The 22633-nt window shown below is 35.5% G+C and overlaps 2 protein-coding genes across 6 annotated transcripts in view; both read left to right on the top strand.

Annotated features, from left to right (window-relative positions):
* LOC119829252 (low-density lipoprotein receptor-like) overlaps positions 1-22633 on the top strand; it is a 151180-nt gene that overhangs the window by 26649 nt on the left and 101898 nt on the right. The window lies entirely within an intron of this gene.
* Positions 6754-8419, top strand: LOC119829254. The gene has a single exon (XM_038351668.1). The coding sequence runs from the start codon at positions 6773-6775 to the stop codon at positions 8153-8155; it is 1383 nt and encodes a 460-aa protein (XP_038207596.1). The 5' UTR covers positions 6754-6772; the 3' UTR covers positions 8156-8419.

Consider the following 22633-nt stretch of genomic DNA (forward strand, 5'->3'; position numbering starts at 1 on the left):
TAAATTTTCAATGAGTTTGAATATTCATGACTGGTTTGTCTCGTTTTATTTACATTATCGTTTTATTATTAATGTCGATTTAACCCTGAGTTGAGTTAATGTACACAAAATCAGAGTACTGTTATATCCCGATCCTGTTAGTAGTATTGCTTATCCCCTTCCTTTCCTGTCCTGTCAGCATTTATCCCTTGATCAGACTAAGTCCCTATACAGTCAGTCCACTCCCAACTCTCGTACGGAACGGTTGTCGCTAAATTTATAAATTAATTGTATAAGTTCATTTCTTCGAATAAATATTATTTTTTAAAAAGAGATTTTTATTATCTCGTATAACATTTTTGGTGGCAGCGGTGGGATACGGAAGCTCCAGTGCCCGACACCGTTCCGCGGATTCGCCGTATCTCACATTAAGGACAATATATATTCATTTTTTTTTATTGTGTTTCTGTGAAAGTGATAATTACCATATTACCATCCTTTTGAGGATCTGTGCGCCTAAGTGAAAGTGCTTGTGTTTCAAACCTCAGCCCTAATCGTTGGGGGGCCAAATCCGTGTACCTACTAAGGAGATCCGATTTCATTTCGTCGCATCATCTTCGTGAGCGTCCTACGAGTCCTGGGCCGTGGTCCAGGTGGTCTCACCCTTCATCACGAATTCACCTCATCGAGTCGAATCATTGTGTGCCGAATCCACGTTGGAATGTTCCCGCCAAGGCCGAGCGTCGCCTTAGTGTTATCGGTCGCCCACGCGTTGTTGCAGTAAGTCTACAGCCATTGTTTTGTCTAGCGAATTAAGTTATCTGTATTCGTTTTATTCCGTACCTTTTTTTTAACACACATAGTGTATGTATGAATAACGTCCGTCGTACTTTACCTACCGTATTAATGTAATTATGCCAAAAGTGCCGAAATTTGAGGACGGCAAACTTTACGTAGATATTCCTGAATTAGATCAAGGTGCTAGCGACACGGGTAAATCCCCGTCGAACTCTCCTCGCGTAACAAGACAAACCACAGCTGCCCTCGCCATGGCAGAATTAGACATTAATATCCTTTTTAAATTTATAAAACCCTACAATGGCGATAGGGAAACACTAAATTCATTTATAGTAAATTGTAACAACGCATACGAATATGCGTCAGAGACTCAAAAACCAATTTTATTTAAATATATTTTGAGCCAGCTGAGTGGCAAGGCCGAAATAGCGTGCTCCATTAAAGAATTCGGGGCGTGGGACCAATTAAAGGAATTTCTAAAAACGCAATTTAGTCAAAGGAAACATTATTCTCATCTGTTAACCGAGCTTCAAGAGAGTAGACAAGGTGCACAGGAAACGGTCAGCCAGTATGCGCTGCGAGTTGAAACCAATCTCTCGCAGTTGCTTACTGAGATAGTTTTGTCTACCACTAAGGCCAAAGAGCTCCCTGGGCGAACAGCAGCAATGGAGGATCTTGCCCTCCATCATTTCCTAATGGGGTTGTACCCAAGGATCTCCAATATTGTTAGGTGTAAATCCCCTAAAACTCTTAATGAAGCCACGAATCTCGCCATTTCTGAGGAGCGCATCCAACAAACGTTATACAAACGCCCTCAGAATGAGCACAAGCCTGGTAATAACGATAATAGTGCTAGATTTAGATCCTCAAGACCAACTAGTAGTGTTGCTCCTAACTCATTCCGGGGACCTAGGACACCTGGGCAATCTCAAAACGCCCATAATCCTTTTTGTCGATATTGTAAACTCCCAGGGCACGACATCTCCCAATGTAGGAAACGCGAGTATAATAACAACCGTTTCAAGTTCCAACAACATCCTTCGCCTAGAGTAAATTATGTAGATCCGCAGATGTACCTACCGCAGAACGAAGCCGACGCTTCACCGGATGTAGTCGAGTCCTCACCCGATCCTTTAAACGAATAAAGGTCTCGCCCCAGTGTTGCACGAGACAACGTCCCAAAGTCGACACTACCCTATGTGCTCAACGCCCGTCTAATTTCTACTCTTCCATACCCAAGGCCAACCAACAGGGTAACCAGCCCCAAACAGACGGCCCATCCAAATCCATTGTATCCAAGGCCAACCGACAGGGTAACCAGCCCCAAACTGACGGCCCATCCAAATCCATTGTATCCAAGGCCAACCGACAGGGTAACCAGCCCCAAACCGACGGCCCTTCCAAATCCAACCTGTCACTCTGCCTTCCATTAACATCCGCTGCTGAAGAAGCTAATACACCTCTCGTATTTGAAATTAATTTAGACACTACCAAACGTTTATTACCTCATGTCCTGCTAGAATCATCCATATCCGACATTCCTTTAGCCTTGTTAGTCGACTCAGGTTCAGCCATTTGTTTAATCAAACAATCCAGCATATCCAAAACTCAAAAACTTATAAAAGAAAAGATCAAGCTTAAGGGAATTGATCCGGGTGACGAAACAACGTTAACTGAAGGCCATTTTCAACTTCATCTCAAATTAAGTAAAGATAAATCTACGAAATTTAAATTTCATGTTATTAAAGAAATTAATTTGCCTTACGACGGTATTATAGGTACAGATTTCTTAACAGCCTTTGGTTGCAAAATTGACTATACACATGACATTTTAAGAATAAATAACTTTGATGTCAAGTTACATTTCGTTGACCCTTTCTTTGTGATTCCAGCACGTACCGAGACTGTAATTGAATGTTCCATTCGTAATAATAATAATCTTTCTGAAGGCGTTATCTTAGATCAACACTTATCTAAGAATTTATTAATCGCTAATTGTATAGTTAAAGTTAAGGAAAATAATCGTGTAAATTTAACAGTTGCGAATACTTCAGACAGACCGATCACAGTGAAATCAAGTTTAGACCTCGATATTGTACCCTTGCATTTAGTAGCTTTCCAGATGGACAAGAATAATCGTGATATATCCGCGCGGACTAGAGAGGTAGTTAGTTTATTAAGAATCGATCATTTAAACACGGAGGAATCCGATTCCTTAATAGAATTATGTAGCCGATATATAGACATTTTTCATTTACCTGATGACCATCTAACTCATACAACAGCCTTAGACCATAAAATCCAAACTTCCACTGATGTCCCAGTCCATACTAAATCTTATCGTTTCCCGGAGTGCCACAAGAAGGAAGTTGAAACTCAGATCGAAAAAATGCTCGATCAGGGCATTATCGAACCGTCTCGCTCACCTTGGAGTTCGCCGATATGGGTGGTACCCAAGAAGGCGGACTCACTTGGTCGTCCGCAATGGAGGGTTGTAATTGATTACCGTAAATTAAATAATATAACCATTGGTGAAACATACCCTATACCCCAAATCAATGAAATCCTTGACCAATTAGGGAAGAGTAAATATTTTTCAACATTAGATTTATGCTCTGGCTTCCATCAGATACTCATGTCCCCAGCGGACGCGCCAAAGACCGCTTTTTCCGTCCCTCAAGGACACTTCCAGTTTAATAGAATGCCATTTGGGCTTAAAAATGCCCCATCGACTTTCCAAAAGCTCATGAACAATTGCCTCTCCGGGCTTCAAGGTAACAGGTGTTTTGTTTACTTAGACGACATCGTCATCTATTCATATGATTTGAAAACTCATATCGATAATCTACAAGTCGTTTTTAACAGACTTAGATCTTTTAATCTTAAGCTTCAGCCCGATAAGTGCCAATTTCTTCGGAAGGAGGTAACTTATTTGGGACATGTTATAGGAGAAGAAGGTGTTCGGCCAAACCCCGATAAGGTAAAATCCGTTGTAGAGTTCCCAATTCCCAAATCTCAAAAAGATATAAAGTCCTTTTTAGGATTAGTATCATATTATCGTCGTTTTATTCCTCAATTCTCCAAGATAGCAAAACCCTTAACCTCACTTTTGAAGAAGGATGTTCCTTTCAAATGGATAGATGAACATGAGCTGGCATTCGAAACCCTAAAAAATAAACTCGTGAGCGCTCCCATACTTACCTACCCTGATTTTACCCAACCATTCATTCTAACTTGTGACGCTTCTAGTTTTGCCATCTCTGCGATCCTTTCCCAAGGTCGTATCGGCCAAGATCGTCCGATCGCCTTTGCTTCACGAAGTCTTAATAAAGCAGAAAATAACTATAGTGTAACGGAGAAGGAGTGCTTAGCAATAGTGTTCGGAACCAAAGTTTTTAGGCCTTATCTTTATGGACATCGATTTACAATCGTAACAGATCACAAACCGTTGCAATGGTTATTTAATTGCAAGGATCCTGGATCCCGTTTAGTTCGCTGGCGTCTTAAGTTAAAGGAATTTGAGTACGACATTCAATATAAGAAGGGTAAAATTAATGTTAATGCAGATGCTTTATCAAGGTATCCCGTGAATCCTGTACAGCCTGAGGATCCATTATGTCCTCATCCCAACAATACTGATACTGATGCTAATGTAGAACCTCCTCCCGCTCTAGATGGTGATCTAATGGATTTACTTATAAGTCCGCCTTCCTTCAATCCTGACGAAATCAACTTACCTTTTTCCCCGCCTAATCTCGATGACATTACGTCTATACCCTTACTAGATCCTCCCGTCCTTGAACTGCCCACTCAATCAGCAGCACCACCTTCTAGTGATCTCGAAGCTATACCTATTGGACAACCAACATTAGAACCTTCTCCCCAGCCCTCGACTAGCGCATATCCAGACTTACCTGTCGATGACTATTCCACATGCTTAAAAGCATTATCAAATAAAGATAGAACTTTCAACACCAAAATAGAAGAACACAACGGAAGTCTTATGAAGTCCCCTACGAAAGTAATCTTAGTTCCTATCTCCATCGATTTAGATGAATCAAATCCATACTTACAAGAAATTATAAGTAATCCCGAAATTTACAATCAGTTACACCAATCCGAAAGAGAGCTTTTCTCATTCCAAAAGGTTGACTTAAATGATAAAACATTTTACTTACTTTTCATCAGGGTACATCATTTCGACGAGACCTCTTATCCCGAAATCTTCATCACCCTGAGAACAATCAGAGATCATCTCGTAGTACTCGAAAACGTTGACGAAATATCTATATCTGATTTGAGAAACCCTTTTGATAAGCATTCATTTCCTAAAATCTATAATATCCTTCTGTATCTTTTCCATAATACATATATTACCATCCGAATCTATCATAATAACATCATATATCCTACCCCTACTGAAATCAAGAAAATATTGTATGATAACCATGATATCCCGATAGCCGGTCACTTAGGCTCAACACGCATGTTTAGCAGAATAAAAGAAACTTATTACTGGAAGGGCATGCGCGGCGATATCGAATCCTATGTAAAGGCCTGTAAGGCATGCCAAGAGAATAAGGCCCTTCGAAAGGTAAACCGTGCACCTATGCAGATTACAAGTACCTCGACGCAACCTTGCGAGAGAGTTTCACTTGATATAGTCGGCCCTTTACCTGAATCCGGTCCAGCTAAACTAAAGTACATCCTCACTGTGCAAGATGATCTAACAAAATTTTCCTCTGCATACCCTATTCGCTCTACTAATGCCTATGAAACAAGTGAGTGCCTTCTTCATTATATATCTATCTTCGGTATTCCTAAATATATTCTGACCGACCAGGGTACTAACTTTACTTCCGATCTTTTTAAAGAAACTTGCAAATTCCTTAAAATCAAGAACCTATGGTCGTCGCCATATCATCCTCAGACACAGGGCGCATTAGAGCGCAGTCACTCAACCCTAAAGGAATACCTTAAGTCATACGTAAATGAGCAGCAAGATAATTGGCCCAGATATGTTTATACTGCAATGCACGCGTATAATACTAACGTCCATTCTACAACACATTTTTCTCCCCATGAGTTGATGTTCGGTAACAAACCAATTCTACCTAACTCCATCTTTTCTGAAGAACCAGGTACCACATACTCAGATTATATTCGCATGCTTCAGCATAGGTTAAAACATTGTAGAGAAAAAGCCCTAGAGTTTATAAGACGTTCAAAGGAAACATCTAAAAATTATTATGATTCACGTACTCGTCCTATCACTTATAAGATCGGTGATTTTGTTTATCTTAAAAATCATTTACGTTCAAGAAAAGCTCTATCGCCCGTCTGGAAAGGGCCATACAAGGTCATAAAAGTTAATGGCAACAATACACTCACCTTATTAATAAACAGGCGTCACGTGAAACATCATTTTGATGAGGTTAAATTAGCCAGTATTCCACCTGACTCTAACTAAACCACCTAATTAAATAATTAAGTTAGGTAAACTATTATTTAAGATATAATATAGTAATCGATAAATCTCTACAGTGCTGTCAACGGTCATCAAAATCTTGTTCGTCAGATCACCTCGAGTCCAGGGATATATTTTGATCCAATTGGCGGATTAAAGATCAACACCGGGTACTTAGATATTGTCACGCCTATTGATATATCGCACATAGAGCCACATATAAAACATATAAATTCAGTTCTAGGCACAATTAGATATCTCTGTAATCAAGCGCAATTCGAAATTATTGATAATCCCGAATGTCATAGTACTTTAGAACCATTGACTATAAGGTACCATGATTTAATTACGGAATACTCTTCCATATCGCATCTAACCGGTGCAAATAAACATAAACGCTCCCCTTGGTTGGGCGGAGTCGGTACTCTATCAAAAATTATTTTCGGCACTTTAAATGAAGACGACGCCATAAGATATGATAATGCTATTCGCAATAGCGAAGACAATACAAAGAGACTAGCTTCATTAATGAAAGAGAATATATTGATTACCTCTTCCTCACTATCAAAATTTAATGATACATTACACAAAATAAAAATTAATGAAGCAAGGCTCAATGATGCTATTGATGAACTCTCTGTAAAGCTGAGGAATATAACCAAAATAACTGAAAATATAAACATCGAATCTAAAATAAATTCAATCTTGAGTAGTCTAGAAGCTTCTATGTTAACCTTGTCGTTTCAACTTGCTGATATTACAAATGCAATTATTCTAAGTAGTCAAAATATTTTGCACCCTTCTGTTTTACCTCCCACTCAGCTTTACCTAGAACTCGTCGATAATTACCGATACTTACCTGTAGACTATAAGTTACCTGTATCCTTAGAGCTAAGTAATGTTCATATTCTAATGAATTTGTCTAGAGTTATATGTTATAGTTTATACAATAAGATAATATTCATATTGAAGATACCCTTAGTGTCTCCAAATAACTTTAATTTGTATCGAAGCATAGCTTTGCCGACACCGTATATGAATAGTAAATCCGCTGCATTTAGTTTTGTCCTTCCAAATTCAAAGTACATAGCTGTAACATCCGATAAATCAGAATATTGTAAGCTAGATACTCTAACCAATTGTAAGAATATCAATGATAATAATTACCTGTGTGATGTCTTGAATATTTTCTCATCTATGGCAAATCCTTGTTGTGAAAGTGAAATCTTACTGAACACTGTTAATAAAATGCCTGATACGTGTCAAACAGAGTTTATTCATGGAAAACTAGATATCTGGAAAACCCTCGAAAATAATAACTGGCTATTCATCCAATCTCACAATAATAAGTTATTCATAGAATGCCCCCAACAGACTGTCATTGAAGAGAATATTTATGGCATCGGAATCGTTCATGTTCCCCGAAATTGTAAAGCATTTTGTAAAAGCACAAAGTTAATTCCTAAATCCAATGAAATTTACTATGTTAATTTCACGAATAGTCCGGCATTAACTGATTTTCATATTAATAATGACTCATGCTGTAATTTAGATAAGTTCATGAGTAGAATGGATAACGAGTCTCCACTTGAATTAGTAAATATCGATCTGGACGCTTTCACCGAAGAGACCAAAAATAGATTAAAAACAATCTCGGCGGCCTCAGACAAAATTATTAATCAAAATCCAATTATTAAATATGGAACTCATTATTCAATCCTGCTTTCTCTAGTATTAGTATTAATGTTTTTATTTTGTATTTTTAAAATTTATAAATTAATGAAATTACGCGGCCTGACCTTGACCTTAACAAAGACTCCTGTAGAAAATCCTTCAGACTCACCTGTGACCATAGAAATTCCTAACGAACCTGAAATCATCCCATCTCCCAGTATTAGAAGAAATCTCTGAAATTTCTAAACTTCAAGAAATTATCCCTGAAGTTTAGTCTCACCCCGGGAGGTGTTATATCCCGATCCTGTTAGTAGTATTGCTTATCCCCTTCCTTTCCTGTCCTGTCAGCATTTATCCCTTGATCAGACTAAGTCCCTATACAGTCAGTCCACTCCCAACTCTCGTACGGAACGGTTGTCGCTAAATTTATAAATTAATTGTATAAGTTCATTTCTTCGAATAAATATTATTTTTTAAAAAGAGATTTTTATTATCTCGTATAACAGTACGCATATTTCGATAAAGATGAAAGCATAATGTACATTCTCACAAGAGAGATCTCCCTAAACATCACAAGATCAAGAGCATTTCATGGCGAACGTTAGTAGGAGGTTGTTTGTTCGGTAATGGCGGTTATTGTGTCACATTCGCGTCGTGTAAACGTGACGGAGCGTGCACAATAACGCGACTCCTTGCAATAATGGCCGACGCTACTGATTTATACTCATTTCTTTATGTACGAACGTAATGGCTTCTCTTATGGAATATTTCTTTTTCGGCCGCAGAGGGACGCCTCGGATTGGATTAAGTGAAGCCGTAATATTGAGTTCACAAGGTCGCCTGAGGTTTTATTCTAGAGATGAATGTAATTGTCTCGAGGGAGCACGGGATGCGAACTTTGTGGAGGCGAGTCTCCTAAGACTGTGCTGTGTTGTTTAAACTTTAAAGTTCATAGTTTTTATGAAGCGACCGGAAAGTTCGTCATGCTGCAATGTTGGTAATAAGATTATATAAAATTAGTATCGAATCTGATACTACTTGGTCCAATAATAAATAATAATCTTAGTCTACATTGCAATAATTATTTGGGATAACTGTTATTTTTATCTAAATGTATTTATTAAAGAGAAGCAATTTAAGCTCATTTCAAATAAAACATTTTCAATATAGTCAACATTATTATATTTTGTAGATACCTTTATAAAACATGATAATCTAGACAAAATGTAATAGAGATATTGTTTCGATAGAAGTTTCTAGCCGACATTGTTTGACGTATTTAAATTACCACAATTTATGAAATATTTATCTTATCTTGTGACTGTCTTAATTATATACATCAGTCATAGTTTAAACTGTTCCACGTGAATTGAAAATGATTGTCTCTTAATAAATCATCTGAGTTGTATTAAATTCTCAATCCCTGAATGTTCTTCTGGAAAGATAGCATTTAATTAGAATCTTCGGTGTTTGACATTTAATAATCTGGGAATCTATATAGCAAGCTTCTATATATATTTAAGTAGTCTTTTTTTAGGAAAATTAACGAATAGTTGATAAATTTGTGATCCAAGCTCTCACATAATAAGTAATGACGTATTATTCTCTCATGTTTTAACACTTTTACGAAATGATACACGTTCCAAAATTATCCGATGAATCGCTCAACAAATTATAATAAGTTTTTTTTTTTTTATGTCATAGCGGGCAACTGGGCTGGTGGTTCGCCTGATGGTAAGCGATGGCCACCGCCCATGAACATTCGCAGAGGTAGTGCCTCTGAGAAGGTGTTGCCCGCTTTTAAGGGGTAAAGGAAAAGGAAAGGATTAACGACTGGAAAGAAGGAATGGACTGGGACGGATGAGGAAAAGGAAATAGACCTCCGGCTCCCCCACTCACCGTACGAAACACAGTGGCATGCCACTATTTCACGCCGGTTTTCTGTGGGGGTGTGGTACTTCCCCGGTGCGAGCTGGGAAAGTTAATAAAAATTAATAATAAGCTTGGTATCTTTTATTTTTTGTTTACATACAGAATGAGTAAACATCACGTCAATTAATTATGAACATTACAATTCCCTATGGCTGCTTTTCTTTCAAAATCTCCCATAAAATAATTAGAGCTAAATAATCTCAGGGGTAAGCCCGGCAATATTCAAATTTGGACTTTTACAGGATCCAGGAATATTGTTACCTGAGTAATGATAAATATCGGAATACATTCAAATACTGCGATGTTAGCTACATAAAACCGTGTGAATAACACGATACAGTGAAATTGACTATCCTACTAGAAGTGATCTCGTCTAGGACTACAGATTCACCGGACCCTTTCGCTAGATGATCATATCAAATAAATCATGCGCGAATAGAGTGTAAGGCGAGATAAGAGGCAGAACAAAAGGGCACCGTAAATCGTTATTAACTGGCTCTCTTTGACACACGAGAACAATTTACCGTGCTTCTATATACTATACACATTTTGAATGTAAATATTGAGACAATACACGCAATGTGTTTTATATTTGTAGGTCGCAGTAATGTTGTGGGCAATAATATTCTATTACGGGAAAAGCGAGATCATTTGTGTAATTGGCGCATTAATTTGTAGTGTGCGGGTAAATTTATTTTCCTTTATTATTATAAGCACACCTTGACCTATTGGGTGTGGAAAGGTTCGTAATATTTTCCTTCACTGTGTTAACGTTTCAAACGCTTTTTAATATGACATATATCGCATTCGCTCCTAGAATAGTAGTATCAGCACGCAAAATATTGATTTATATAATAAGTCGCGAATTTATAATGAATATATGAAGAACAGAGAGAGAAAGATGATATGACGAGGATATTTTCTGCAAAGATGTTGAATTGATTTCGCACGATTGTTATTTTATTATAACAAAATTTCACAGAGAGTAGTAGCATTTGAGATATAACCTGAATAAATTTTATTTTCAAATTGCCGTGGCTTCAAAATGTGTCATGTTCGTGTTCTGAATGGAAAATTATAATGATTTAAATCTTTTCACGCAATATTCTCACATTCTCATATAATATAATGAGAAAGTAGACTGAAGGCGAGCTAGAAGAAGTGAAGACCCGTGTCCCGTAGTAGAGTATGGGGCAGATGTTATACACGTGTTTCACTGATCGAAATTTTCTGTTCGGACAAGAAGATGTTTAGTGTTCTTAGACTGCTACGTTATTTTTTTGTGAATCTCCACCGATAGCCGAATCCGGCACTGATGTGTTATCCACTGTACCAAGGAGGCGGCTAGTTTAAAGGACCTCTTTCTATAGACTTAACTACTTACTTGGCTTAGTTGCTTCTCACATATTCAAACTTTTTGTATGGAATGAAGGTTTCCCCTTTATAGTGTCACTTTTCATTATGTCATTTCTATGTGATTCAACTCTATTGTTAAAAATTGACGAATTATCAAGACTGTAATTGTAATTTTTATATTGTCCCATGATGAAGTACTAACAAAGTATTCATTTTTAATGAAGATTGATGAATTTGAGGATAAGGCAATATAATAAACACCAGTTATTAAACAACTTTATTTTTTTCTTTATAAAAACATCCCACAAGAGAATAGCTTGCGTGTAATTTTATTTTATCTCGAAACTAAGGTTTAGCCTTTGAAAAACCGTTTATTGCAAAATGTCTAAAAGGCCTTGTGGCACAGGAAAAAAACAAAACAAATTGTCAGCAGATACATACCTATACAAACCGTAAATCATTCAATAATCTTAAATACATAATCTCCGATAAAAATTCAAACGTCGTAAAATTCCTAATGCAATTCACGCTGACTCAATGAAAACAACTTAATTCAAAATTTTAATTGCATGTACCGGTTAAAACTTAAACTGAAACTATCCAGCTGCGCTCGAACATCGTAAACAATAAACAACGTACAACAAGAGCCATATTCTATTCAGAAATAAATGACGTAAAACGGTAGACGGTTGAGAGGTAACACAATTTGCAATGCTCCAAGGCCGGAGGGTCGATCAGTCAAATGTAAACAACACCGTGAGATAAGAAATGTGTAACAAAGGACCGAGATAAATCACCATCATTACATTTTAATGTACACGGACTCATATCACAAATATTACATTTACAGATATATGTATTTTGCGTTCAACCAACGCCCCATATATTTTCGGTAAAGGAAAAACATTGGGATAACATCGTTCGATATTATTTACCGCGATAACGGTTTTATTGTCTTTATCTACGTTGTTTAAGGATTATTGAAAGCTATTTCTATAGTCTAGAGAGTTATGTTTTTTTTGTTTTACTTGGCGATCGCTTCTCGTGTAGGACTTGTAATGTAAATATCAATGATAATCTTGTTATCGCATGGCCGACGGAGACTCATCAAATATGTTAGAGGTAGTAATCAGTAACTACTCCGGTTTGAGGAATATTTATTCCTTAATCCAGAGAGTGATTATGGCCGGGATCTTTTATGGCAGCTGTATGATATATAATCACACCAGTTTTCCAGGCATGCGATCTTTTACCGCGGTGAGAAACAACCTTAATCACTCTCTAGCTGCCGAACTATGTTCAGTCACAAAAATCAAATTATAAAATTACTCCGTTCCAATGTGAATGAAAGACAAACACACTTTTCTATTTAAAATATCAGTAAGGATGATAATTATAATGATATAAAACAAAGAAAAATCCTCTCAATTTGTATAAAATTTTAACAATTCTTGGAAATTTATTTTCGCATTTCCATGTATGAAAGAAGAATGCTTTTCCTAATTATCTTCTTATTCTACGTTAGTAGCTGAGATTTTTTCTTTTATTCTGTACCCTCATTATGTTCGTACAATTTATCTTAAAAAATAAAGAAATAATGATGGTGCCCTAGTGTAATAGGTTGGTAATTTCGTTGGGTGTGGTGTAAATTTAACTAATTACACTATTGTTAAAAATATGAATGCTATTATACTATCAAACCTTACATTTTCATACTAAACCTACAACGAACTAACAATGAAAATATTCGAATATTCGGATTCATAATTAAACTGCTAATATTCCCAAAGGAACGATATATTTCCAATAACTTATTAGAATGTTATATTATAGGTAATATGGACTTAGCAAAATCGCGCGAATGATCCATCATAAGACAAACCAGACAAGCGCTTAGATGTCGACACTGATCGATCGCTCTTAAAATTATAGGTAGATAATTAAATTGTGTGCCATGCGAAATTGTATCGAGTATATCGAATTCTTTGTTCTCTTTGGTAATTTGACATAGGTACGCCCACTGTTCACCCAAAACAATGTTGGCGAAAAGCTTTTTAAATCTGCTCCATTTTGTGAATTCACTAGCAAAATGTTCTCTTATTTAACCATACCGCAATTTTTATTTCAATAACGTTACGATACTGCTTGCAATTGTGTGTGACGTCATATTATTGTACGTGCAATTTTGCCACTGTTTGGTTTGATGAATGTTAGTTGAAAAATGATGAAAGTGCCTTCCATTGATTCGAAAACATATTTCATGGTGAAAGCTAAAGTTTATGGGACGGCTGATATCAGTTAGATGTCGACGTGTTTGCCTCACAGGGGTGAAATAGACCAGAATTTTAAAGGCTTTTCGACCAAACTAACTTTTTCTTTTTTTATGAGAATTGTATGTAGGTAATATATAGTTAAAACTAATGATAGTTTGTACTGAAGGTTTACAAAAGCGAAACTATGAAAAGTAATAATATGAATTAATACAAAAATATTTACGGATTCATCTGTGCGTAGTCATCAAGGTATTCGGGGAATAGATAAATTTTTACGATGAAACTTCCACGAGATGCTTATTCTAATATCGTACCATAATAAATGTTCCGTAATAAAACAAACGGAAATAAATGAAAATTTTATCGTATAATCTGTAACGTTAAGAAAAATGAGGCTTCGTATCGGAAGCGATTATTCCATCGTTTTAAGCGATTGATGGATATCAGTCCGAATCGGATACTTTGCGCGGGGCTCTGCAGGATTTTATGCTGTAATCCGCTCTCCAAGATTGAGAGTGGGAGATAAAACGCATGTTTTGAAAATATATCCGCTACATTGCTCTTTCGTGGGTGGCATTAACTCGAAATTACGTTGTGTTCAAACGAATCTTTTGATCGTTGCGCTATAATAAAGTCCGCTATACAAATAATTTATTCAATAAGAATATTATCGGAAATAAGTGATTATTGTGGAATTTTTTCATCATATAAATGTATAATGAAATGAAAGGTATAAAACGATTACTTATACGATTTCAGCGACATTTGATAGTTTAATATTAAATTATTGGTCCCACTGCAGGGCTACAGGCCTCCTATGAGGGTTCAGGCAATAATCTAGCTGGCCAAGTGTGGGTTAGCAGATGTCACATGTCGAATTTTTTAATCTTGAACATGCCGGTTTCCTCATCAACCTTTTCTTCACCTTTTCAAGCAGTGGCGATCTGAATAATGTGCAGATAATTGACAAATCATTTTTTTTCTTGCACGCTCAATTGATGTCCTAGGTACTATCCACTGAGCCACCACTGCTCCGATATATATTGGTATTTATTTTATCAATAATTTCGCCAGATATTTTCCGCTACAAACGTATTCGTGAACCTCATACCTATGGAACTCACGGAGGAACAAGCTAGGTACTAGTTAGTAAAGTTACGACTGTACTACATATTTCTAACAGCGCTCGCTGTAACTTTGAGCATTAAGAAACATATTTTATATCTATTCTACACTACGATAGAACGAAACGGAATAAAATACAACATTTCCGCACGGCAAAACTCGCATGCGAATATTCGTTGCTTAATTGCTAATTTATCAGCTGTCTAAATATGTACGCGAGTATAATTCAAAGTGACATTGTCAAACAAACAACGAAAGTAATACGAATGTATATCAAATTTGATAGACAACGTCTGAGAAATAATTATATCTGATTAGTTAACACATAATTTCTCCAAATTAATTACATATGCCATATGATAGGCTTATCTGTAGCAATCGGCTGTAAAATCGATCCAACATTAATGAGATAGCCTGGTTATCTAATTGCCATTAGGTATAATTGGATTATTATTTTAATTAGGCGCTTGCACTCGGCTTTGATGAATGAATTAATTAAAATTATAGCTTGAAAACGATTCCTACTCATTCATTGACATACGTAGCTCTTATCGGTGTATGATAAAATGCTTGTAATTCCTACTAATTACGAATTTAATTTTATTTAAATTTAAAACCCCTGACGTAAATGCCACGGGGTGGAATTGTACCTTCTACGTCTTTATTAGTCTGATTGTTATATTCAATCATCTAGGCATTAATCTCGAAGTCCATCCAGTTTGATGAAATAAGTTAGAATTGTTTATTATTCCCTTACTTTGGCCATTAGCAACAAATTTCGGTTAATCCTAATTAATGATATTCTTTGTGGACTTACATTTATGTAACGTAATCATACTAACCTCCTGTGTGTTATGCTCGAAATAATTAGATTACTATTTTCTTTGAAGATGCCTAAATTTTCCTTACCCGAAAAGCCGTAAATCAAAAAGAAAATTTTCTCTATAAAACAAAGGTGAAAAGATAATAGGTACTCGAGCGCGAACACACAAAGAAAGCTTTAAAATGGGTCGGTCTTACACACACATAGGTGTGTTTACGCGACCCTGTTGACCTTCTGCCGCCCATAAAAGTATTTTCCGAAGAACGTGATGTTCGCAGGCATCGGGGATGCGTTGCGGTTGTTAGGTTTTACTGTGGCTGTAAAGTAAAGGTCACTCACACCCGGAAAGGGTCACCCTCGCCTTCCTTTTAATTCATGTATATATGCGTAATGTACTTAATGACAAAACTTTTGAGAAGAGGTTTTTGTTATTGTTTCCAGTTCCATAATAAAGCCATCAAAAATATGGTGCTATTATGAAGCTCGCGTGGCACACATGTAAAAAATATTATTTTGACGGATTTGAATCAGATTAAATTGATAACGCTGTTGTCGTTTGTTATTGGACAGTCATGCTTTTGACAGCGTAAAGCATGGATATTTTTTATGTTATGTAAAACAACTGAAGGTATAATATAAAAACCCAAAACAACATGCCGTATACTTTTGTCCACGAACACAAGTAATATTGGATGTTATTGTTAAATACACTCATCGGTATTTACTTTTATTACGGAAAATAAAATGTTCACGATACAGTTATGTAAAATGTCAGGAAAACATGAATTTATAGCGCCATTTCAGGCCCGAAAACGTGAAATGAGTTTGCTGGACTCGAAACATTTCTTGCAAACTGCGCTCTTGTTTAACTAACATTATAAGCATTTGCGCCTTAATAAGTTTTTATTGCGCACTTTTTGCTTGTTATTTGTCCTTCATTATTAGACCTCGGGGAACGGACATTTTAATTTCGTATTGAACTGCCCAAAATACTTTCTTCATTTACATAAACAAATAGGAGGTAGGTATGTGTAATTCGTAATTGTATATTGATAGGTTCCACCGCAGCCATTATGTACATAGGTTCTTTATTGTAATTGCTTCGGTTAGTGTTGTTTGCATTTGATTACTGTATAAATGATCAGCGGTTGCTAGTTTCAGTTGAAGTTCAGTTAGTTTATTATAGGTATGAATTTTTCGTTATAGTACCTAGTAGTAGAAGTTGATATTGTATCTTGACTTGACTAAAGGCCATAGATAAGTCTTCTTCTTCTCTTAATTAATCGCTCCGTCCAATAAAGGGACTCCGCCAATCACCAATGTTCAAAATATGTGAGAGATAAGATACGCGACACACACGGTTGTGATATATAACCATTTGAACCGGAAAAATACATAAATTTTGATCCAATTGCTGCAGCAAAACATAGAGATTTATTCCACTAGAAGTCATGATTATCAAACTATACCTAAATATATAAAGCTTAAATGTGTATGTACATAAGTGTATGTTTAGGATATTATGAATGTTTTGTTATCAGTGCCTAAGGCACGTAAGTTTAAATCTAAACTTATTTAATTAAATTGATTTAAAATTAGCGTATATTCTAAAATCGTATCGGAATCATGATGGATGGAAATTAAAAGCGAATTGGTCTTTAAAAACTGAATAATCTGAAATCTAGTAAGTAAACAATGAAGAAAAGGTAGGTTTTGTTCGTATTTTTTTATCTAAAGAGATGACAATTCTTGTATTCCACATACAATAATGGCACCAGGACTTAGACTCTGGTAAGATGAGTTAAATATCTTGTTAAATAATTTGTTTTTGCTACGCTCATTCACTGTCAAACAAAAACAACAAATCGATTACTTTACAATTTTTATGTAAACACAAGTGAATGAAATACGTCTATTTTGTAAAATTTTCACTTATCCTTTTAACGACACGTGGGTGAAAGAGAAGGCTTACTACCCATTGAACAATGCAAGGAGTGATAAAACTTGGGCTTGTTATGTGAATGTTTATTGTAACCTGGTTACGGTCCCATCCCTCCCCAAGGGACAAAAAGAGAGTTTGTCGAGAGGTTTTGGTAGATTTTATTCCGATTGCTCGGCTTGCTGTGGGCGCTTCGCTACGAATACATTTAAATATATTGAACCAGCCGACAATATCGAATTTCGCTCGGATTTATGTAACATTGCTCATATCCTTAATCAGATGATATATTTATGGAAGATTTTTTTATATAACATCGAATGACATCCAAATATCGATGTAATTTTCTCTGTTTCATATGATTCGTTTGGTTTATCTTATCATAAGCATCTAGTGTTGTCAAATAAATTGTAATCAAATTATGTTTTAAATAGTACCTACCTATATTAACTTTCATACATGTGTGTATTTAATATGAGTATTCACTTTTCCGTTTATGTGTGACGATGAGAGATATACCTTTAGAGAGTTAAACTAATCTGACCTCTTATGTACACGAAATCTTTAATTATATAAATGTTACAAACTGTTTAAAAACATCTTACATTACGAGTATGTAAAATTATGTTAACTCTTTTGAATTGTCGTCCTTTTAATCGGTATAATTGAATTGCCGTCCAGGAAACCTTTCTTCAAAAACGTCTCATCATTTTCCTATGCAAGTTTCCAATAAGGATTTCCAAGCTATTTTAAGCGATTTAATAGGATTTCGTGCTTTACGAATCAGGCTGGTAAATATTGGTTAGCTAAATTTGGGTCGCGCCAATTTGCATTTGTCATCAGATATACTTTGACAAGGAGCGGTCGAGTGACTCCCCCCCGGGTTAGGGCTGTATTGTTCAGAATGCTGACGACGCAACGTCGAATTTATAAATGATCCCAGTCACGAGACAATTACTGCGTCACGTATTTGCAGTGGAAAATTTGCTGCTTGTTAAATAGGTACTATAACTATAATGATATTCTTTCGAGCTTTATTACCGTATCTAGTAATGAAGAGTAAGATAAATAATAACAAAGTAGTTGTTGGAGTGGTAATATCACAGCTTAATTGTGTAATCTTGTTCATTTGCATAGAAATCGTTGACAATGTTTTAAAATAATAAGTATTCCTTATCAGTTCATTATTTAAGATGTATCTGTGCATTTGGTACATAATGTATGTATAATGTATGTAGACTGATAATGATTTTAAAGGTTTGTTTTGAACAACACTAAAAGGAAAGTGTATAGGCTTTTCAAATTAAAAGCGATGATTTTTCAGTCGCATTTCCTGTTCACATATACACAAAGAATACTCTCATTATTCCCAATAGCATATTCCACTACGGAATTATTCCGTTTGCCTTTCACAATGTTATTGGTACTTTATTTATTTCATTGTTCAATATCAATAAATGACCTATTTTTAAAATACAATTACAATAGATACGTGTTCATGCACTTTATAATACCGCGCGAAAGCAAATAGACAATCAAAAAGCTTTGATTTTAGTTTTAGTTAATATAATATGTAACATGCAATGATCTTTAAAAATATAACACAAACGTCGCTCCAATGACAACTGTATTAGAAATTTATAGCAGCCTATTTTGCGCTGAGTTAGCATATTTTATGAATGAGCGGTTTATTGTCGGACGGCTGATGCGAAGTCGGATCGCCATCGTCCCAGTTTAAATCCGGACAGTGATGAATGTTTCATTTAATTCCCACCCTACATGCCTACGGCTGTGAGGCATCAGAGTTGCCCAGAATTTCATTATTTTATTACGAGTTTGTAACTGTCTCATTTCAGCATTTTGCGTAAGATAATAATTTACATAAATTTCTTTCCGAGTAATATACCTTTGCAAATTTACATAACCATATTTTCCTCTTTAATGGTGGTGAGAGGTTATTTATACTATTTTAGGTACAATGCTTAACGCTATATTTGAATATATAGAATAATTAATAGACGCGATAATATCAGGAACTACTGGTTCGATTTGAAAAAGTATATTTGTGTTTAATAGTTAATTTATTGAGGAAGGCTCATCTAATGATTTGTCTTATTTTAATTCCAGGTAAGAATATCAAAACAAAGCATCGAATAAAATAATCGACTCGAATAATAGGTAAAGTATTAATAACCAACTTTTTTCGTTGGATAAAACAAAAATTGTATTAAGATTTAAATACAGTATTTATTTAATACTACTACCTACACTGCAATACCGGTAATAAAATAGCAAAACTAATAAATTATCATAGTTGCTTTAAACCAAGCAGGAAAATTCTATTCACGTATTTAATGACAATAAGAAATTCCAAGGTATTGTTTTTCTTATTTGCCCTCCGTCTGATTCGAAACGGATTACGTAACAAATTTAACGTGCTCTTATAATATTTTATAGCAAAATAAAAGACGATGTTATTTTTTACTCATCCGTAAAAAGTACGTGTAAAATGTAATTGCGAAGCGGGAGTGAATAGTCGGTTAAATATGTGCGAACACGTACAGCGCCGGGGGACGACACGAGTGCGCCTCGGGGGACATATTGAGAAAATCAAATTCATGTATTTATCACATGCTATAAAGTGGCTTTATTTTATAGCGGTTCCGACATGATTTCATGATCCAGATATATAAATACAACCGGTTTTGATAGTTAATTCCTTACATTGGTTGCCTTACTCAGATACGGCCACGAATTTTCAAAACGAGCCAGTAGATATGTGATATTTTAAGGCTTAGTAAAAGCTCGTACCATGTTATCGTGAAATTAAAAGGAATGTAAAAATTGCATACGTGCTGTACAGAGGCCACTCTGTAAAAATATTTATATTCCTTTATGTGTCTGAATTTTGAAAATGGAAAAAAAACATTTTGTACAATTCGAAAAGTATTCAATATTTTTAAAGGATTTGAAAGGGGTGAATATATCGAATTTTGGTCTAATAATAATAAAGAGGTGTGTTATATTTTAAAATTGTGAAAAACGATGAGTATATATTTATGTATGAAGATTATAAAACTGTATCACTATACAACTATAGCGATTGTCATGGTATTCATTACGAAAAAATAATATGTATGCAGCCTAAGTAACTGATTTAGGTTTTAATCCATTGTGTCTCTTGTAGACGAGCTACGTCGTAGCAATTTTGAACTAAGACGTATGCAGGATAATGCATTAAGCAATGAAATGATTTTTCTGAAAATGAACAGATGTTAATTTTTATATTCATCAAAATGATAAACAATATTATGTGTTAATACACATAAGGTTGTTTAGTATTATTTCACGTCGAAAGTAGCAAAAATTTAATGCATCCTACTAACATCCTATCCTACTAATATTATAAATGCGAAAGTTTGTAAAGATATGTGTGTGTTTGTTACTCTTTCATGCAAAATCTATTGAACCGATTGCAATGAAATTTGGTAGATAGATAGCTGGACAACTGGAATTACATATAGGCAATTTTTTATCCCGATATTCCTACGAGATACGGACTTACGCGTGTGAAACGTGGGGTGCAGCTAGTATTATATAAATCTAAATTACATAAACAAACGTTTTACATAAACATTGTACGATAACATAACTTAAAATAACATGGCTACCAAATCTGTCAATAAACATAACTAAAGCATGCATTTCAAAATTGTTTCCTGTATGTATGTTTAGCTGGGGAAATCGCGAATACCCTAAAGAATTTTGACTCACTTTTCTTTTTAAATAACTGAATGGTAAGCTGAACATTTGTTTCTTTTTATGACAGGAGTGTATGAATGTGTGTATATGCGTCTCCTTGCCACGCCCTACAGCCCAAACCGCTGAACAGATTTGGACAAATTATGAGGTGTCGTAACAATAAGAACTGTGGTAGTGACATAATTTACCACATTTCTGATGATGACAACGAACTTTATGGATATAAAAAGAAATATCGTAAAAAGACTGATTTAATTTTATTATTCTAAAAACGAACAGCCCGACTCTTGTATATTAAGGCTCATAAAGTATTTAGTTTGACTAATTGGAATACACACTTGTTTTTCTCTTTTCAGTTCATAAAATTTTACCAGCCGCGTCTTTTGTTTTTGTACTATAATGAAAAATCGTTTTATTACAATAGAATAATTAAATTTAAATTAATTAGATTTTTGCATGATATTCCAACATTAATTTCGTGTAAGATTTTTAGTTCATATCTCGGTGGGGACTCACAAAAAAAAAAAATCTCGATTAGCGGGAAAGGGCTGATCACCTACTTGTCCATAAAAATTTCTTCAGTGAAACAGATGTATATCTTCTGCCCCATATCCCACTACACACGGGAGTATGGGGCAGGTGGTATACATCTTCACTTTTATTGTACTAATGTTACAATCAGAATTGGAACCTACACCATCAGTGCGTTAAGGCCACGTGATACTACTTAAAGATTGAAAAACGGTACATTTCACATCGGAATAATATGAGATTATTGGAGTGAATATTCAAGAACCCGGAGAAAAATGCGTAAGTGAGACTTCGACAGCATTCAGCTACGTGGAAAATGTAATAACGGCAGTGAACGCGAATGTGAAATTCAATTCCTGTATACCACTTCACTCCGAGATCGTTACCAAGGGATACGTCCTTCTATTGTAGTCTCGGTAAACGTCTACCAATCTCATACAAACTTGCGTACTAAAGTTACAATTTGTATTCCTAGACGCGATCCTGGGTCGATAACAATAAATTGTTTACACAATTCACGTCTGAATGAATTCCCTTGTTACAATTTGTGTACTAATCCTTGACTATAACTTTTGTTTTTTCGTTTATATTTTTTTTTGGGAATTTTGCTGGATTCCCGCACTTTGGTGCCATGTTTTAGTAAAGTTGTATTTGTTTTAAACCGATCCAGAATTACCTATTACTAAAGAAGGCTCTGCCGTCGCCCTTGCTACATTTATATAGTTTACTAGCTGCGCCCCGCGGTTTCACCCGCGTAAGTCCGCATCCCGTAGGAATATCGGGATAAAAAATAGATGTTGGCCGATTCTCAGACCTACCCAATATGCTTACCAAATTTCAGAGGAATCGGTCAAGCCGTTTCGGAGGAGTATGGCAACGAAAACTGTGACACGAGAATTTTATATATATAGATTATCACACAGGGATCACGTATCTTTTCAAAAGGTATTTAAAGGTAAAGGTATTTAAATAAG

The sequence above is a fragment of the Zerene cesonia genome, chromosome 10, assembly GCF_012273895.1.
Source record: "Zerene cesonia ecotype Mississippi chromosome 10, Zerene_cesonia_1.1, whole genome shotgun sequence".
Lineage (NCBI taxonomy): Eukaryota > Metazoa > Arthropoda > Insecta > Lepidoptera > Pieridae > Zerene > Zerene cesonia.

Coding starts and splice junctions, on each gene's coding strand:
- LOC119829254 (XM_038351668.1), top strand. CDS start 6,773: ATGAAAGAGAATATATTGATTACCTCTTCCTCACTATCAAAATTTAAT.